The 18,376-nt window shown below is 37.4% G+C and overlaps 1 protein-coding gene across 1 annotated transcript in view; it reads right to left on the bottom strand.

The window, feature by feature from the left end:
• Positions 1 to 18,046, bottom strand: part of LOC117300232 (diacylglycerol kinase kappa-like) — a 75,602-nt gene extending 57,556 nt beyond the window's left edge. Inside the window, exons 1-2 of the mRNA XM_033783958.1 lie at positions 18,020 to 18,046; positions 17,191 to 17,308 (exon numbers count right to left, since the gene is read on the bottom strand). Of these exons, the coding sequence (XP_033639849.1) occupies positions 17,191 to 17,308; positions 18,020 to 18,046 (145 nt within the window). The remainder of the gene's footprint in view (positions 1 to 17,190; positions 17,309 to 18,019) is intronic.
• Between the last annotated feature and the right edge of the window lie 330 nt (positions 18,047 to 18,376).

The raw sequence follows: 18,376 nt of genomic DNA, 5'->3' as shown, positions 1-18,376 counted from the left end.
GATTCATCTTAAGATGATTTCTATTGTGACATCACACTTTGCTTAGCAATTAAGATTGATACATATCTTAAGATTAATCTTAGTTCCTATCAAATCAAGCCCAGGTCACTTTTAGTAGACAAAATTAATCTGAAGATAAGCGCTTAGATAACTAAAAAATATTCTAGGCAATATTTTTGTGTCCAGATTTGCAAGCAAAACTTTGAAAGTTGATTTTGCTGTATTTTCTGATGTAGAAATTTATGAAGCAATATTTACTACAAAAGCAGCCTTTAAAATCTGGACCAGTGTTTGACCATTTCCTTTAAAGCAATCGCACAATATTGGTAAACAGTATTGTCCAAAGGCCCACATCACAACTTATATAAAAAATAACAAACCTGTAAAAATTTAGGCTCAATCGGTCATCGGAGTCGGGAGAAAATAACGGAAAAACCCACCCTTGTTTCGCAGGTTTCGCCGTGTCATGACGTGTGTTTAAAATAACTCTGTTATTCTCGATATCGAGAATTGATAATTGTTTTAATGTTTTCTCAAAAAGTAAAGCATTTCATGGAATAATTTTTCAAGGGAAGTCTTTCACCATTACCTTCTGTAAACCCTGTAAATTATTTGTAAATCTGTGAACTTTAAATTGTTGTTCTGTTCAGAAAGTGTCCAATGGCTTTAAAGGCAGAGCGTACATTTGTTTTTTTTGAACCGCTCGTTTGTTTTAATCTATGTAGATGTATACAATCAAACTAACGCGGTAAAATGTCAAGTCAAAAGGTGGTCCCATTTATGAAATATCGCAAATATAACAACGCAGGAAAAATAATCCTAATAAGAAAGCAAAATCTGACAAACATTTCTGACAGTAATGCTTCTTAGACTCAAATTTTGGGACATGTGTTTTTACATGACCACATCACTTTAAAGTGAAATGTTTCTGGAAATGCTTTATACCATCAAAAACTGCTGTAAGCTTGTATTGAAAAATCTGTATTACCATTATTTTTAAGAGTTATTACCAAACGTAAACCTTCCCTTTAAGGTAAAAAATATCCTGAAAGTTCAAGAGAGGACAGCCTTGTGTATGACCTGATCTCAAGGGGGCTATAACTATTATTAAACTAGGTCCTTCGGAACCTGGGGAGCAAGGTCAACAACTGTCCAGCAAGGCTGGGCTCCCACTGGCTGCAAACAATTGAACACTGGCCGAAAGTCATCACTGGTTGTACAAATCTGCTACCTGTTATAATAAAACCATGTATGAATACCATATGGTGTGATACGAGCCAGTAACTTTGACAAGCGGCCTTGGTGTTTTTTTGTTGTAATTTTTTCTTCTTTTTAATGAACTGTAGTTTGGAACTTCGTTAAAGCCAAGTGACATTTGATTTAAACAAAATGAAAAACGAAATAGCTGTAGTCAACTGCTCACTAACCAAAGTGACCTGTGGTTTAAACCCCAAAAATGGTAATGGCGTCACACTTTGACCATAGCAGACTCTTTCTGACAATTTTTGCATGGTTTTTCGCTTTTTTCCAGACTCCCACAATTAATCCCAAATTTCCACAGGTTTATTATTTCATAGAGCAAGGGTTATTTCATGTGTATGGTTGATCTCACAAGTGCTAAACACTGCTTGTGACATTTTATCACTTTCAGCTTTACCAACCATGTATAACACCTTAAACTGTGACACATTTAGGGTAAGTTTAAACTAACATGACATTCATTGTTTTTTAAAAGAGAAACAACAGTTGTGGTCTCACATGATCATGGCTAATAGCAGATTATTGGCAACCACAAATATTTTGACTTGTGCAATAAATCTGGGCAGCCTTCCAAAACAAGGCCATGTTTGCAAATCACAAATAGTCAGAAGTGAAACTATTTACTAGGCTTGTATGCTTGTCCTGACTTGTGGTAGTTTTTGAAGTTGACAGGGGGTCATTATGAAAATCAGCTCAATTGAAGTTTAAGCTGTCGCTTTTTTTCTTCTTCTTGGAATTGAAATCATTAGTCATGGTTTGGATTGGTGTTGATTGATTGAAATATTGGCTGGGAACTTCATATTTTGTTTGATGTCACTGGAGTTGCATCCCATAAATTCAGTATTTTGCTTTTTAAATCGATACCAGTCTCTGTGAAACAAAATTATGCTTAGCAAAACAAGGTTACCCGCCAAAATACCTTGCGACATTTACACTCTGTGACTGATGTCTTGGTTATGTTTGCTCAGCGGAAAATGTTTCAGCAATAATTTCTGCTTAAGTATGAAATTTGCCCCAGGGCCCAGAGCTGCTTACACACGAAAAATTTGCTGAGCACAATAAAATTACGCTCACAGTAGTAAGGCTACCAACCATTATACTTTATCACATGTACCATCTGTAACTAGGGTATCCGATAATTGTACTCAAATTTGCTTAGCAGGAATGCATTAAGCAATATATTCTTCTGAAGCAGCTCTATGTAATTTCATCTAAAGGGGCTTACAATTGTACGGCTACCAACCATTATACCCTATCATTTATACCATATGTAACTGGTATCCTACAATCCTGCTCATTTTTGCGTAGTAGGAATGCTTTAAAGGGAAGGTACATGTTTGGTAATTGTCAAAGACGAGTCTTCTCACTTGGTGTATCCCAAAATATGCATAAATAACAAACCTTTGAAAATTTTAGCTAAATTGGATACGAAGTTGCGAGACAGTTGATTAGAGAAAAAAAACACCCTATTTGGACAAATTTGTGTGCTTTCAGATAGGATAAAAGACTTCTGGGTAGAAGTCTTTTGGCTAGAAGACTTCTGGCTAGAAGTCTGTTATTATTTTAGTGAGAAATTACCTCTTTCTCAAAATCTACGCTACTTCAGAGGGAGTTGATTCTCACAATGTTTTATACTATCAACAGCTCTCCAATGCTTGTTACCAAGTCAGTTTTTAAGTTAATATTTAATTGTTTTGAGTAATTACCAAACGGGTACTTTCCCTTTAAGCAATATTCTCTTCTGAAGCAGCTCTATGAAATTTGGCCAAGAGGGGTGTGAATGTATAATAATTAACAACTTGGCATTATCACATCTGACTCACCCAACCATCGGGTAACACAATAAACTTACCTTTACTCTTCCTAGGACAAATTACCGGATAAAGGATCATTGTATTAGTATTTACTCAAGTAACCAACAGGTTCAAAGTTGTATTGTCATTCCCAGTTGTTTTATCCTTTACTTGTCCGTACACATTGTTGATATCAAGAGCATCATTTGACTTTGTTTGTTGTTGAACTATTTGTTGATAGATTGATTTTATTTGTTTTGTCATAATTTGTTCAAGAGGCGCTGATGATTTAGCTCACGTTGACTGCATGACACAAGGCTTTGCATACAGGTTCACATAGTTCTTTTGACAATAGTTCCTCAATGATAACATGATATGAGATGTTAAACGGTTTGAAATATTTAATAGATATTAAATTTGCATCGGGGATAAAGAATATTAATATTTGGTTTTTACCCATACACCGATGTATGAAGCACTGTATACTCAGTACTTTCTCAAGTCCCGTGAAAAAAATCAAAAGCATTTTACTCGGGTGGGATTTTAACTAGTTGAAAAACTGGTTTGAAATAGTTGGTCAAGTCATTGCAAAATATTAGCAATAGTAGGAGGGTCAGCTTTAAAGGGAAAGTATTGGTTTTCAGAACTGATTGATTGTTTAAATCCTATTTAAATGTTTTTATTTTTAATAAAAAACTAACCTCGGAACATTTCATTTCAAAAGGTGGTCATTTTTTTTTTTTAAGATATCGCCGAAAAACCTGGAGGGGTTATGTCCATGTAGGAAGGATAACCTGCCATTGGAATACAAAATCTGAGAAACGTTAATGTTTATGTCAGTAATGCATTTCAGATTTATATTTTGGGGGGTGGGGTTGGGGAGGGGGATTAAAATTTATATTGTTTCCATAACCAAGTTACTTTAAAGTGATTTTGAAAATGCTTTATATGATCGTAAGCTGCTGTACTCCTAATCGAGTAAGTTTTTATTAGCATTAATTTTAAAAGTGGTTACCAAATGTACCAAGTTCCCTTTAACTTCAGAAAGGCAGATAAATAGATTGCTTACTTTGTATTTTTAGGACTGATCACATACCAGTGTTGATGTTGTGGCTTTCATTTTGCAGTTTGTTTTGTAGATAAACACTCCCTTCCCTGAATTCCACTTTGGAAAGTTTTCAAAATAAAAGCAAACTTTGACAAATTCATTGTTTCATTACAGGGAGTGATTCAATGAGATGAAAGTTCAATGGTTCAAAGTTTTCTATGACATCAATGGGTTCTGTCTGCTTCTGTCATCACAGTTGCTTGATTGTTCATGGAGCTTGAGTTTCATGAAAATGAGACCACAGGTTTTGTAGCTCAGAACTGTCAGTTGACCGGAAACCTTTGTTTCCTTTTACGCATGAAATAATTCTTCTCCTTTTCTACACTTACTGATCTTCTGTGAGGAGAAATGGGTTTATTACCCCCAAATTTGTGCGACCCTTATACAGATTTTGTAGCTCGGAACTGTCAGTTGACCGGAAACCATTGTTATCTTTTACCAACCAAGGCATGAGATAGTTCAAACTTCTTTTCTATGTTTACTGATCTTTGTGGTGGAGAAATGGCCAATCATGCCCAAATTTGTAACCATTATATAAGTTTAAAGGAACACGTTGCCTTTGAACGTACGAGTTGGTCTATAAAAAGCGTTTGGAACCATTTGTTATAAAATGCATTTGGTTGGAAAGTTGTTTTAAAAGTAGAATACAATGAATACACAAATTTGCCCCGAAATTGCATGGTTTTCCTTTTCCTTTGTGAACTAACACGGTCGGCCATGTATTTGACTCCAATAAAAAATCGTTCCAACCATATGCATTTTATAACATCGGTTACAGACGCTTTTGAAAGACCAACGTCGACCGGTCCAAGGCAACGTGTTCCTTTAATGATAACATGAATGTCAGTTGGGCAAAACTCATAATTGTTTACAAGAAATCTGAATTGGAGGTTGAGTCGTATTCTTGGGTTTTCTTTTCTGATTAGTTAAATTTATTTCACTTTGATATATTTAATGGATTAATTTTACTTTCCCCGACAGTACGTTATCTACAAACAATTTGTTTGATTAAGCAAAATTACACATACGTAAAACTCAATGTATGGATGGGACAAACTTGATCTCGTTTAGATATGGCAAGACATGCAGAGTCAAGTGAAACATCTACTCAAATTGTTTGCAAAACAGTAGATTGCAGTGACCGGCTTGGGTGCAATAGTAAGGGCCCCAAACAATGCTGAAATTACTGGACTGTAGCTTGAGCTCATTACAATCTTTTGTACCGAACTTGGGCTGGGTGGTTCACATGTTCACACAGACTCCAAACAGAGATTAGTACCGTTTCCTCTTGTTTTGATGGATGATCTAAACATTGCTGGGAGTGTCTCAGGGTCAGTTCAGGGTGGATATAGGTCACAGAACCACTGATAGCCTATCAGCCATGCATGATCAGTTAGCTGCAATAGGGTAATTGTCAAAGACCAGTCTTCTCACTTGGTTTATCTCAACATATACATATGCATAAAATAACAAACCTGTGAAAATTTGAGCTCAATTGGTCGGTGAAGTTGAGGGATAACTATGAAAGAAATAACACCCTTGTCAAACGAAGTTGTGTGCTTTCAGATACTTGATTTCCGAGAACTCAAATTCTAAACTTGAGGTCTCGAAATCAAATTCGTGGAAAATTACTTCTTTCTCAAAAAGAAGTCACTTCAGAGGGAGCCGATTCTCACAATATGTTATACTATCAACCTCACCCTATTACTTGTTACCAAGTGAGGTTTTATGCTTGTAATTATTTTGAGTGATTACCAATAGTGTCCACTAAGTCTTTTTACTCATTTATTTTAATGTATAAGAATTTAAGGGAGGTACTTTGTTGTGATACACTTGTATTGCAATCCAGGAAGTTATATGAAGCACTAAAATAGTTAGCTCTTACCCTCCCCCTCGGCCCTCCAACTACAAACAACAAAGTAGAAAGCAATAAGTTGACAACTAAAATAAATTTTAATTTTGTTGATTTTAAGTTTTTGGAGTTCAAGCCATTGTTTTCATTTCTTGAGGTTGACCCATGCCTGCTCCTTTAAGATGAACTTAATCCCTTATCCTCCTTATCCTTTCTGCATAGCTTCTTTAACGGATTAATAAGTTCCGCTAAGCATTAAACCTTTCTCTATGATTAAACAGTTCCTGGGTAAACAGTTGGTCAGCACTGTCCAGGCCATCCTAAGCCTGGCCTATTAAAGGGGAGGTTTTAGTTTCTTTTGAGTGAAGGTTTGAGTTCAACCATTTGACAGCTCTCCCGAAATGTCCCAATTTGTTGACACACAGATGACTATAAATGGGCGAAATTAAAAAGCGTTGCCTGCAGATAAAAGTAGATATCAAAACATACGACAGTAGAGGGTCTGTTAAGGAATCGGTTTGTTATTTATTCCCCGCGAAGACCAGCAGCTGTTTTGGTGGAGATTTTCACAGGTTGAGTTGATGACATGTTTCCTGGAAGCTGACTTGTACATTTTCTTTCTCAAAATTACTAATTGCAGAGGGTTACATTGTCCGAATTGATTTAGATTCAAGTTACATTCACGCAAATGGTGTTGGAAGATGCATGGCCAAGTTATGGATGGGGGATTTCCAAAGGGGCGGGTCCCAATCTGCGGAACTTTTGTAGAAACTGTCAGCGCCCAATTTCATCATGCTGCTGTGAAAGCAAAACATTCCAAACATTTGTGCAGAATATAGGGGTTACGTGCCAAAATGTCAGGCCTGATCAGTGAACAATTTTGCCTATACAACATAGCACAAAATTTATCAGGTGCTACTCAAAAATCAGTGTTGACACTCACATCATTCAGTGTGTACAAGAAGTGTTTAGTCCAAAAATAATTTGCGTGACAAAATCATTTCCTGCATATATTTCATTCTTGAAAGGGCGAGGCACTCTCTCCTTCAATTAAAGAGTACCTCTGTATGAGGCAAATGTACAATATTCTACTGGTGCTTTTCAAAGGGCACTAAGGCAATGACCTGGGGCCTGGAGGGAATTTCTTCCGTTGCCCCCATCATGCCCCCATGAAGCAACAAGTCTGCTTTTTTAACAGGATGCCCCTGTAACATTATCAGTGACTAGCCAGCGGGAATAGTCAGGTTGTCATTTCACAAGTCTGTCAGCTTTGTCAAATGTACATACTTTAGGTTAAATAGAGATGCTTTTCATTATTGAAAAAGCAGGCCTTGCCTACTTGACTTTGACTGATCGTCATTGTTGATGCTGTTAAGGGCGAAACACTGTTTTACATCGTGCATATAGGTTGATGTGGTTGGGACATGCTGTCACCTTTCTTAAGGATGGATTTAATATATATTTGGTTTGCGGTAACACCATCTTGTCGGGTAGAGTTTGTGCTTGAGAGACTAGAATTATTCTACTACCGCTACGTAGATTTATCAGATTTTTAGGGAGACTTCTCAGTTCTAAAAAGAAATGTCCTGCTTTTTTAAACTACTACCTGGGCGGAAGGTAGCAAATCGGATGGGACTACTGCTTTAGCTCAAATTAATAGAGGGGCTTCTCTTATTAACTTCACTACTGCAGAGTTAGTTCTTAATATTGGTCTCAAGGAATCGACCAGCTTGCTCTAGTCATCGTCAAGTTTTTTAAAGTTTTGTCGCTGATTTCTCAACAAAGTAAACACTGTACAGTAGTCAGCTGACACTTTGACGTAACTTTGATTGTATCTTTATAGTGAGCAAAGGCCCTGATTTGATAAGGGATAAAGTGTACCTGATGTTGTACCATGGAGGTTGTACATGTAGGATCCCTTTAAATCCCAACTACAGGGGTAGTCCTCCACCCCCCTTATCCACCGATCATCAGGCCAAGGTCAGAATCCCCAGGGGACTAGATCTCACTTCCTAATCCATTTAGGGATTTACTTGCAAAGTCCTCTCACTGCAGCCTAAAGATTAATAGTTTCCTGAGTAAATTATGGAATTAGATATGATGGGAAGTGTGGACTGTGGTGGTATGTCATGTATCCAGCGTGGAGGGAACTGCTGGACACTTGATTGGTCAGATACCAGCAGCACTTTTACTGGAGGAAATTTGAGTGGACAATTGTAGTGGTTTGTTGTGCTCGTGTGCACTTTTAAAGGCAGTGGACACTGTTGGTAATTACACAAAATAATTATTAGCATCAAACCTTATTTAGTAACGAGTAATGGGGAGAGGTTGATGGTATAAAACATTGTGAGAAATGGCTCCCTCTGAAGTGACGTAGTTTTCGAGAAAGAAGTAATTTTCCACGAATTTGATTTTGACACCTCAAGTTTAGAATTTGAGGTCTCGAAATCAAGCATCTGAAAGCACACAACTTCGTGTGATAAGGGTGTTTTTTCTTTCATTATTATCTCACAACTTCGACGACCGATTGAGCTCAAATTTTCACAGGTTTGTTATTTTATGTATATGTTGAGTTACACCAAGTGAGAAGACTGGTCTTTGACAATTACCAATAGTGTCCACTGTCTTTAAAGGAGATGTAAACAATAAACTGATTGTTTGAGAATGTGATTTTTTATGTATTAGGAAACTTGACATGTTGAACTTCGAAGATTTTTTTCGCAAATGACCTGTGGGTTTCAGTCAAGTTTGAATTTTTTTCCCCCAACTTCATTTTGAGCTTTTAAAAATATTAATCTCTTTAAAAAAGTTTGCCCAACATTTGTAAGTTGTATACTCAAGTCTCAGGGAAAAGTTAACATGTGCAGGATTCGAACCCATAACAATCAAAATCAATGTCTGTTTAGAATAAGTGGCTGTGAGTTCCAGCCAATAAACTTCAAAGGAATGTTTACAAACCAAAATCGTAAAATCCGCATATCCTGGAATTGAACGTAGACAGTTAAAAGTCACAATTTATTTGGAATATACTTGTATGCATACTGCAAGAAAACACAGAATGAAACATGTTGTCATTGAGTGTCTCTGATAAAAGAGTGCCTCTCTTTAATTCAAGAGAGCATATTTTCAAAAGTAAAATTTACTCCTCAAAATCCTCTACCGGTGAGGAAGGAAATACCACAATAAAATCCATTTTTCTTTATGGAAGGGGGTTTCCGCGTCAAGTCAGAATGTCGTTTGGGTCAAGGCCAATCATTTTCCAAGCCAATCATTCTTCCTAATTGATGAAGGGACCGCCTTAAAAGCTTTCTTTAGTTGGAAAGGCGACTTCAAAATTGAACACTTCCTTAAAGAAGTCCATTCACCCGTGACAGATTTTCCTGAAAGATTAAAGCGGCAAACTGACCGTTTTGATTGAAACCCATTACCTTATTGTGTGGATCTTAGTCACATACTATATTGATGGCTCAAAGCTATAAGGACGTTAGTGGAGTTTGATGGATTTCATGAGATTGGTTTTGCATATTTTGGAGCTCCTGGTTAATGGAGTTTATTGATCAAGTGTGGTCTCTAAACTATTTTGGGGGTAAAAAGTAACACTCGTTTTCTAAGAAATATTTGTTTTTTTGAGTTTTTATTTTTTCTTCGTCAAATTTTAACAAAATTAACAACCACATACCACTAAGCTGCCGATATGTTCTTCATGAACCATCTTCAGGTTTATTTGGGCTGTTTGTTTTAAACAATTTTTGACGATGCAAACTGAACACTAAAAGGAATGGCATCTAGCAATGACATCTAGAACCCCAAGAGCAGACATTGTCTGATTGATAATTAGAAGAAGTGGTTTTCTCTTTAAAACCTCCCTGTCCTTCAAATCCCTTTAAAACAAATTTACCAGGGCCTTCACTTAACACTTAATTGATCAGTCGGCATTGCTATAGTGGCAGACATTTTAATGGTATTGATTCTGTACATGAGTTCGTTCACATTGTAGGATCAGACATGGATCAGACAGACTCCTGTCAGGTTTAGTCGTTTCAAGATGCAAAGTGTTAAGTTTGACTCAAGTCTAGATATTAAAAACTCTAATCGTCCTAAATTCCTTCAATCCTTATTCTGGAATGTGTCTGATTTTGTAGGATTCGAGACGGAAGGATCACTGTGTAAGTCTCGTGTGTATTGAAAGTGAGAAATCAATTCCAGCAAAGATCTGATTTTTCTATGAAATTAAATCTATACAAGGTCGTTATAGTAGAGTTTGATGGATGCCATCAAATTGGTTTTGCATATTTTGGAGCTCCTATAGTAAATGTAGTTTATTTTATAAAGAGTGGTCTCCAATTTAATTGTTTAGTAAAAAGTAACATTCTTATTCTAAGAACGTTTGATATATTTTGTGGTTTTCTTCAAATTTTACCTGGAGAAAGTGTTTCACTGGACACTTCTCCAGTATTTCACTGGAGAATATCTAACTTGAAATATTTTCTATAAAAAGCTCAAAAGGTTCCTAGTATTTGAACTATTTAAAAGAAAATTAGTGTAACATGTACTAACTGCTGCTGATATATTTTAAGGTAAAATTTGATTTCTTTTTGCTTCCTGTTAATATTTGTTACTTTTAAATGGCGAATAATAAACTGTACCAAACTGTGAATCCAAGAAACATTTGTACCGTTAATTAGATTATTGTAGGTATAGCAGCTGCACGGAGTCTTTGGTATTACTAAGTAATATTGCCCCATTGATCAATATAAACATGCTGCAGTGTTATCTGAGATAGCTGGTCATCCACTGATTACCAATGTGAAGTGTGTTAACTGGATTAAGATAATCAATACAGCTTCTCCAGACATGTTGTGGGGAGTAATTAACAGAAGGAACATTAATGAGCATCTAGCACTAATTGCCCCACAACTCTAGTTGTTAAGAATATTTATGGTGTAAGACCACTTTAATCAACAACGCTAGCTAAGTCAATTAAATGTTGATGGCGTGTGTAACCTGTGCACTGTGGCCCTTTTAGAAAACCACGGCTTCGGCTTTTGATTTGGCTCAGGCTAGCTTGGCCATGTCAGTTGATTTGACAATTGTGCGTGCTTTGTGTATACGTGCTCAGGGCTTCAAACGAGAGGACGGGGCCTCAAGCCGAATCCAAAGCCGAAGCCATGGTTTCGAAAAGGGCCTATGACTCCCTCTCTTTGCATTGCATGGTGCACTCTACTTAATTAACTCTTGAGCATGTAGTGCAAAATGCTGAATATAAAAATAACCAAATTTAAACACCTAAAAGGGAAAAAAAGATAGAAAAGCACGGCCTATATTTTTATCAAATTCATCATGAATTGCGTATGTTCTTCAAGTTTATGACTTTAGGATTTCAAGTTTATGAAAAGAGTATTTCAAGTTTACGAAAAGAGTAAGATCTGCATTGTCTATTTAGATCTGAAATTTAGTAAAAGCAATGGCATTCCCCCTTCTCGGGCACTCCTCCCCAAGACCATCCCGACACCAATGAAATGCCTGATACACTAACCATTGTCAAAACACACTGGATTGTCTGCTCATTTTGATTGCGTTCCTCTCTTTGTCTACATAAATGATATCAATTAGCAAACCAGGGACAATTATTTATTGCCCCCTAATTGATGCTAAATTTAGCGAAAGATGAACATCTCGGAGAAGCCCGTTGGAATGGATGTTTTGAATCATAACCAACTTCACTGTCGACCGTACTCTGTGCGTCATTTCAAATTATTTTGTTGGGGGGGAAATTACTGGCGGTGTGTAAACTGCCTTGTCAATGATGCCACAAAAGTACCTTATTGTGCTTGTTGTGATCAGGTGTCTTTAACTGACGCAGGGATGTCCAGCGCCGTCTCGGAGCTCTTTTGTGTCTTGGACGGGAGAGTACGAGAGAATGGCTGACTGCAAGTCGCTGTCGTTAAGTCAACATTGACTCATGTAACTACACACTCCATCTATGGGTCCCTGGTTAGATATGAGAATCATTTATCTACTCTCCTCAAACAGCATTCCCCTCTCCATCTCTTCTTCAGAGTTCGCCTTCGGCTTTTTTATTTACCCGAGCTTGTTATGCAGTTTGGCGAGCTCTCTGGTCATGAAACCGAAGAACCCCCCCAAAGTGTCTTGCACTTTAACCCATTGACCTGAAGATACCTATGAGGAGAAAAGGATAAAACTAAATCATCTTAGATGTGGGAGACTTCTCGGCATGTACAGCATCCTTCTCATCCGGGCCCAACTTCAAAGAGCTGCTTATTTGCACACAATTAGCTCAGCAAACCAAAATTTTGCTTACCAGAATAAGGCTACCAGTAAAATTACCATGTAAATGGTCTCCTTCTCATTTCTGCTGAGCAGAAAATTGTTAAGCAATACTTTCTTATAAGAGATGTTAAATTTGCATCGGGATAAAAAATATTAATTTTGTTTTTTACCCATACACCGATGTGTGTTAGCACTGTATACTCAGTACTTTCCCGAATCGTTGCGGTACCCACTGCCAAAACATAGGATTCGAACTGCCTCTAGCTACCGGACAACCTCAGTAGTCTAGTTGGTAAGACACTGCTCTAGAATTGCAAGGGTCGTGGGTTCGAATCCCACCCAAGTATTAACATGCCTGTGATATTTTTTCACAGGACTCGGGAAAGTACTGAGTATACAGTGCTAACACACATCGGTGTATGGGTAAAAAACAAAAATAATATACAATACTTTCTTCTTAAGCAGCTCTATGAAATTTGGCCAAGGTGTGGCCCAGGTCAAGGTGGCTGGTCTGATAGTTCATGGAGCTGATTACCTCCTTTCCACTTGTCATTGCCTTGGTGCCCCTTGAAATTTTCTAGTATAGAGGTGTCCTCTATTGCTGAACAATTGTCTACAAAACAGAAATGAGCAGGATGCCAGTCACAAATTGCACATGCAATGTGCTAGTTTGACCGGTAAACTTTTTCTGGTAAGCATCATTTCTTTGTGCTTAGCTCTCTGAAATTGTGCCCAGGTCTGAAAAATACCTATAGTCTGAACTGACCCCGTTCATGGTTTCTTGGCTTTTAAAGTACATTTCACCCGTATTTGACCCCATTATTAAAGTGCTTCTTGAAGCATGCTTGTGCATTTATCAGTCAGGTCTCTTGGGATCGATGTCCAATTTTTTGGGGGGGTCGGGACGAGGTTTGAGCATTCACTTTGGTCGTACAGTGTGCCATGGGTACTTATGAAACAGAATAATTTGAATATCATATTGAATATCAACTACTTGTAAAGTAAATGGGAGTGTTATTTTGATTTTGTAATGAAAATATGATGAAGTCATTTACACAACAGAAAAGAAAAGAATTTTTTACAAATATATCCACTGGCATTGTAAGATTTTAAATTCATGTTTAATTAGTAGCTGTTGAGGTGAATAGGTTCTTCGTGCAATTAGTACCAGCAGAAATTTAAAAGTTAATTATGAAATTAGTGCAGTGCCTGCTTCTAATTACAGTGTTATAAAAGATTGCTCGACACTACGCATACTTGGTGGTCTATTGGTTAAAACATCTGCTCTCTGGAATGCAGGGATTGCTGGTTCGAATCCCACTCAGGACTCGGAAAGCACTGAGTGTACAACTGTGAAGATTAATACTGTCATTATCATTTTGAGGAGTCTTGTGTGAAGAAATCTGAACCTGTATTGACTAGAAACAACTGCTCACATAATTCAAGATCACATCTAAGGATAGGTATTCAGTTACAGGATTCAAACTTGCCGCCCGTCACCAGGCACACTCAGTGGTCTAGTGGTAAGACATCTGCTCTGGAATGCGGGGGTCGTGGGTTTGAATCCCACCTGAGTAAATTGCCTGTGAATATTTTTTTCCCTAGGACCACGCGACATCATACATTCGCAATAACCTCAGAGCTTGGACTGCCTGCACCACATTCTACATACAGCCCAATGCAAGAAATTTTCCATCTGAACATGGTTTAAAAATCAAAAAGCAGTTACAGGCAGGAAAATGCTTGACAACATCTTTTTAGAAAGACAAATATTCAATCTAACCACAGATGGTTAATGGCAAAACAAACGCCAATAATCACATCCTAGCCGCACTAATGACTGCAGACGAAATAAAAAAAAAATAAGCCTCATGCCCGGAAAAGAACAAAAAAATCCATACACCGGATGCCCGCCTTTAGGAAAGCTAAGAAAAATCAAACTAGAAGAAGATGGATTGAAAACAGTGCCACCATTTCCTACACGCTCCGTCCAGCATTGATTTTTATTTTGCCTTACATGTAACCATTCTGCTGTGAGTGTACTGCATGGTGATAAAGTTGACTATAGGATCAATAAGCGGCACACTTAGGTTGTGGGCTCCAATGCTGGATATTTATTTTACAATGGAAAGTGCAGGTGAATCTTGAATATCAGTTTCTCGGCCCTGTCTGACTCAGTTCCTTGGGCCATTATTTATGCAAACCGTATTATCTTTTCATCGTTGTCTTTACAGGGAAGGTGTAGGTTTCGAAATCACTCTTAAAATTAGTGGCATTCCAAATGATTGGTTTGAAGCCTACAGCAGGTTTTGATAGTGTAAAGCAATTTGAGAAACATTTTATTTTGAAGTTATGTGGTTAATGCCCCAAAAATTTAAATCTGAGAACAGATTGTGTATTCATATTATGGATTATTCTTCCTGTGAAGACATGTTCGCTCCGGATTTTCAGCGATATCTCAAAATCCTTTTGAAATTCCAGAAAATAGTTTTATCGTACCTACATCTAAATTTATATAGAACTTAACAATCGAAACGGTTTGTAAAACCAAAGGATACATTGCCTTTAAAGGCAATGGACACTATTGGTAAGTACACAAAATAATTATCATCATAAAACCTTTCTTGGTGACGAGTAATGGGGAGAGGTTGATAGTATAAAACATTGTGAGAAACAGCTCCCTCTGAAGTGACATAGTTTTTGAGAAAGAAGTAATTTTCTGCGAATTTGATTTCGAGACCTCAAGTTTAGAATTTGAGGTCTCGAAATCAAGCATCTAAAAGCACAAAACTTCGTGTGACAAGGGTGTTTTCTTCTTTCATAGTTATCTCGCAACTCCGACGACCAATTGGGCTCAAATTTTCACAGGTTTGTTATTTTATGCATATGTTGAGATACACCAACTATGAAGGCTAGTCTTTGACAATTACCAATAGTGTCCATTGCCTTTAAAGGATTTTAAAGGCTTTAAGGTTTGGTAATAGATTGGTTTTTGTCACCATTACGCCGATTTATAGGATAAGTTATGTAAAAGTCAACTGTGAAAGCAGCTTGCTGAAAAAGCATAAGATATCAAATTAACGTTGAGTTTATCTACGCTTTGGGAGGTTACAATGTGGGTACCAACAACATCTCTGGATGCAGCATTCGCGAATGGACACCAACTCTCAGGAAAAGGAGATAGCGATCCTTCACTTTCAAATGTTTAGAATTTGTAATCTTTTCACTTAAAGAGGATCATCTAAATTGATGAAATTACAAAGTCTAATTGGAAATGTGTTTGTTTAAAACTATAGGATAGCAATGAATTTACTCTTCCCACCAACAGATGTTTTATAATTCATTAATGACAGGGCTGCATTCCGCCTGAGCGAACCTTTTAGCGTATATACAGCAAATATTAATTGAAGCGCTCTCAGTGGAACTGATTATGAGTGCAAAACTGACCTGGCCATGAGTTGGGACACCGTTAGAGCATCCAATGCTCCCTGATTCTGCAGAAAATTCCGAAAAATAAACCAATGTTTCATAGGTTTAATGAACAAATTTCAAAATCTCCATGAATATGGAAACATTTCCCCTATTATGTTGATTGTACTTCTAGATATCTCTCTGATTATTGTACAAAATGTTCCTGATTGCAAGATGCAAATGTCGGCGCTGCAATTTGGCAGCCCACAGTCATGCCATCATTTTTCATTTCCGCCAAGATGGTGGATTTTTAGTATACTAAAACTTGTTGGAGATTATTTGCCTAAAATATTTCAGGTATTTTAGATTACCTATAGGAGAACACTCTTGAGAAGCTCTTTAGCACACACAACATTGCTTAACCAGTTTGAGATGCTAAGCAAATTTACACAGGGAACCAGTAGCTACCAAATGATATTCAATTACTTTTTGGGTTGGCAGGACCACTCTTTACTAAGCACAAGTTACTTTGGTATCTCATCATCATAAAGTAATGGAGACCCCAAATGATAAAACTTAAGAGCACAGGTGTTTGTTCAACCTATGCACAATAATATCAGCATTAAATTCACCCCTTAGAAACTCCATTGGGAATTAGTGAGTAATTATTGTCACTAGTGATTGCATATTTATAATCTAGTCATGGCACCTGAGACAGGCTCTCAGCTTGTTATCTTTTTATTGTCCATTTATTTTCCTTTTGAGAGATTGATGATAGCTGAAGCACTTTCAAGGAAAAACAATAGATGTTAAATTTCCATCGGTGATAAAGAACATTAAGTTTGTTTTTTTACTCATACATCGATGTGTGTAAGCACTGTATACTCAGTACTTTCCTGAGTCATGCGAACAAATATCACAGGCATATAACTTGGGTGGGATTCGAACCAACGACCCTTGCACTTCTAGAGCAGTGTCTTACCAACTAGACTACGAAAATTGCTAGGTAGCTAGCAAGGAACTTTAAAAGTTCAGCTGCTGATGCATCCATTATGGCATACGAAAAGGGGGAGAACTGAATTATAAACTCAGCTTAGCACTTAGGGCTGAGCACTTTTAACAGTTGTATTTACAGTCAAAATATCTTTTCCAAGGAACTTTGAAAGTTCAGCTGATGCATCCATGATGGCATGCATACACAAAGGGGGAAAACTAAATTTTAAACTCTGCGTAGCACTTTGGGTTTACCTTTTTAACAGTTATATTTACAGTCAAAATATCTTTTCCAAGATAAACAGTATTGATGAAATGAGCTTGGATTGTGACTTGCTAAATGGCAATCCAAGGTTCTTTCCATATTAGCCTTTAACTCCCAGCAGTATTTAAAGTTTTTAAAGGCTTATGAGGACCACTGATAAATCACTGCTATTCATGTTAATTCAACACTCCAAACCATTCCCCTTAGGGTCGCCTACGTCCTTCTATTTTTACTCCCCTCTGGTTTCCACCATTCCTCATCTCATTGTCCTCCAGTAAACCCCTTATTATATCGGACTCACAAGCCCCTCTCTTGTATCCCTCTTCTTCCACTCTCTTGAAGATCGGACAAAAGAGCACAACAAATAAAGAATTCCACCCTTTCAGATGCTTCAATTCGTAGGGACAAAAAAAGGGGGACACAGAAGACGTTTGTACTGCCACGGTACCTAAGAAGAAAGTCAGTTCTAAAGAGGCTGTGATTTTGTCTTCTGTTGAGATAGCTTCTGAAAAAGCTTGATTGTATTCTTGTCAAGAGGGTAGCGGAAAGGATTAAGCAGGTGAAAAGTGGCTGCAGCAGACTCTGCGGGCTTTTTAAGATGCTTGTCTTGTTTTCATTCTACACACTGTATTTTAGGAGATGGCCCTTGGTCCCATGTGTTCAGTTACATTGTTTTTGTGGCCTTCAAAAAGAATCACATCTTTTTGAAGAAGATCATAGCATAAGACTTGATAACTGGCGTCATTTTTCTTCTTCTTTCATTCTGCTCAATGCAGTATCAAATCCGATTGGTCTTGTAAAAAGGTCTATTTTATTGCTGGTATAATTGGTATGTCTTGCTTATGGGTACAGCAGACTTAGAAACTCATATAGTCCATTTCCTAGTGCATTGACGATGACGGTTCAGAGCTGCTTATAAAATAGCTAAGCACGAGCAACATTTAGGCATACCAGAAAAAGGTTATCAGCCAAACTTCCACATCACATGTGTCATCTATGACCGGTAACCTGTTCATTCTTGCTTAGCGGACAATTTTAATGCTTACCTTGCTGTAAGAGTTTGGGCCCTGCATGGTCTTGGCCTTGATGCCCTTTCACAATTCGTTAAGAATTTTTTCAGGAACTTTTGCAGCCATGCGGGGTCTTTGCTGTTACTCTTATGACCTGGGGCTAATTTCATAGAGCTGCTTAAGCAAAAAAATTGCTTAAGCACGAAAATAGCTCGCTTATTTTACACATGTTACTAGCCCAAATTTCATGCCATATACATTGCTTGGGACTGGTATTTAGCTGTTGTTTACTTAGCATATCAATTGAGTGGAGTCTTGGCAGGTAATCTGATTTTACTAAGCAAGTATTTTTTTGCTTAAGCAAAACTTTGTGCTTAAGCAGCTATATGAATT

The sequence above is a fragment of the Asterias rubens genome, chromosome 15 (assembly GCF_902459465.1).
Source record: "Asterias rubens chromosome 15, eAstRub1.3, whole genome shotgun sequence".
Taxonomy (NCBI): Eukaryota; Metazoa; Echinodermata; class Asteroidea; order Forcipulatida; family Asteriidae; genus Asterias; species Asterias rubens.
Note: the sequence above shows the minus strand (reverse complement) of the source record. Positions and strands in the feature narration are given on the sequence as shown.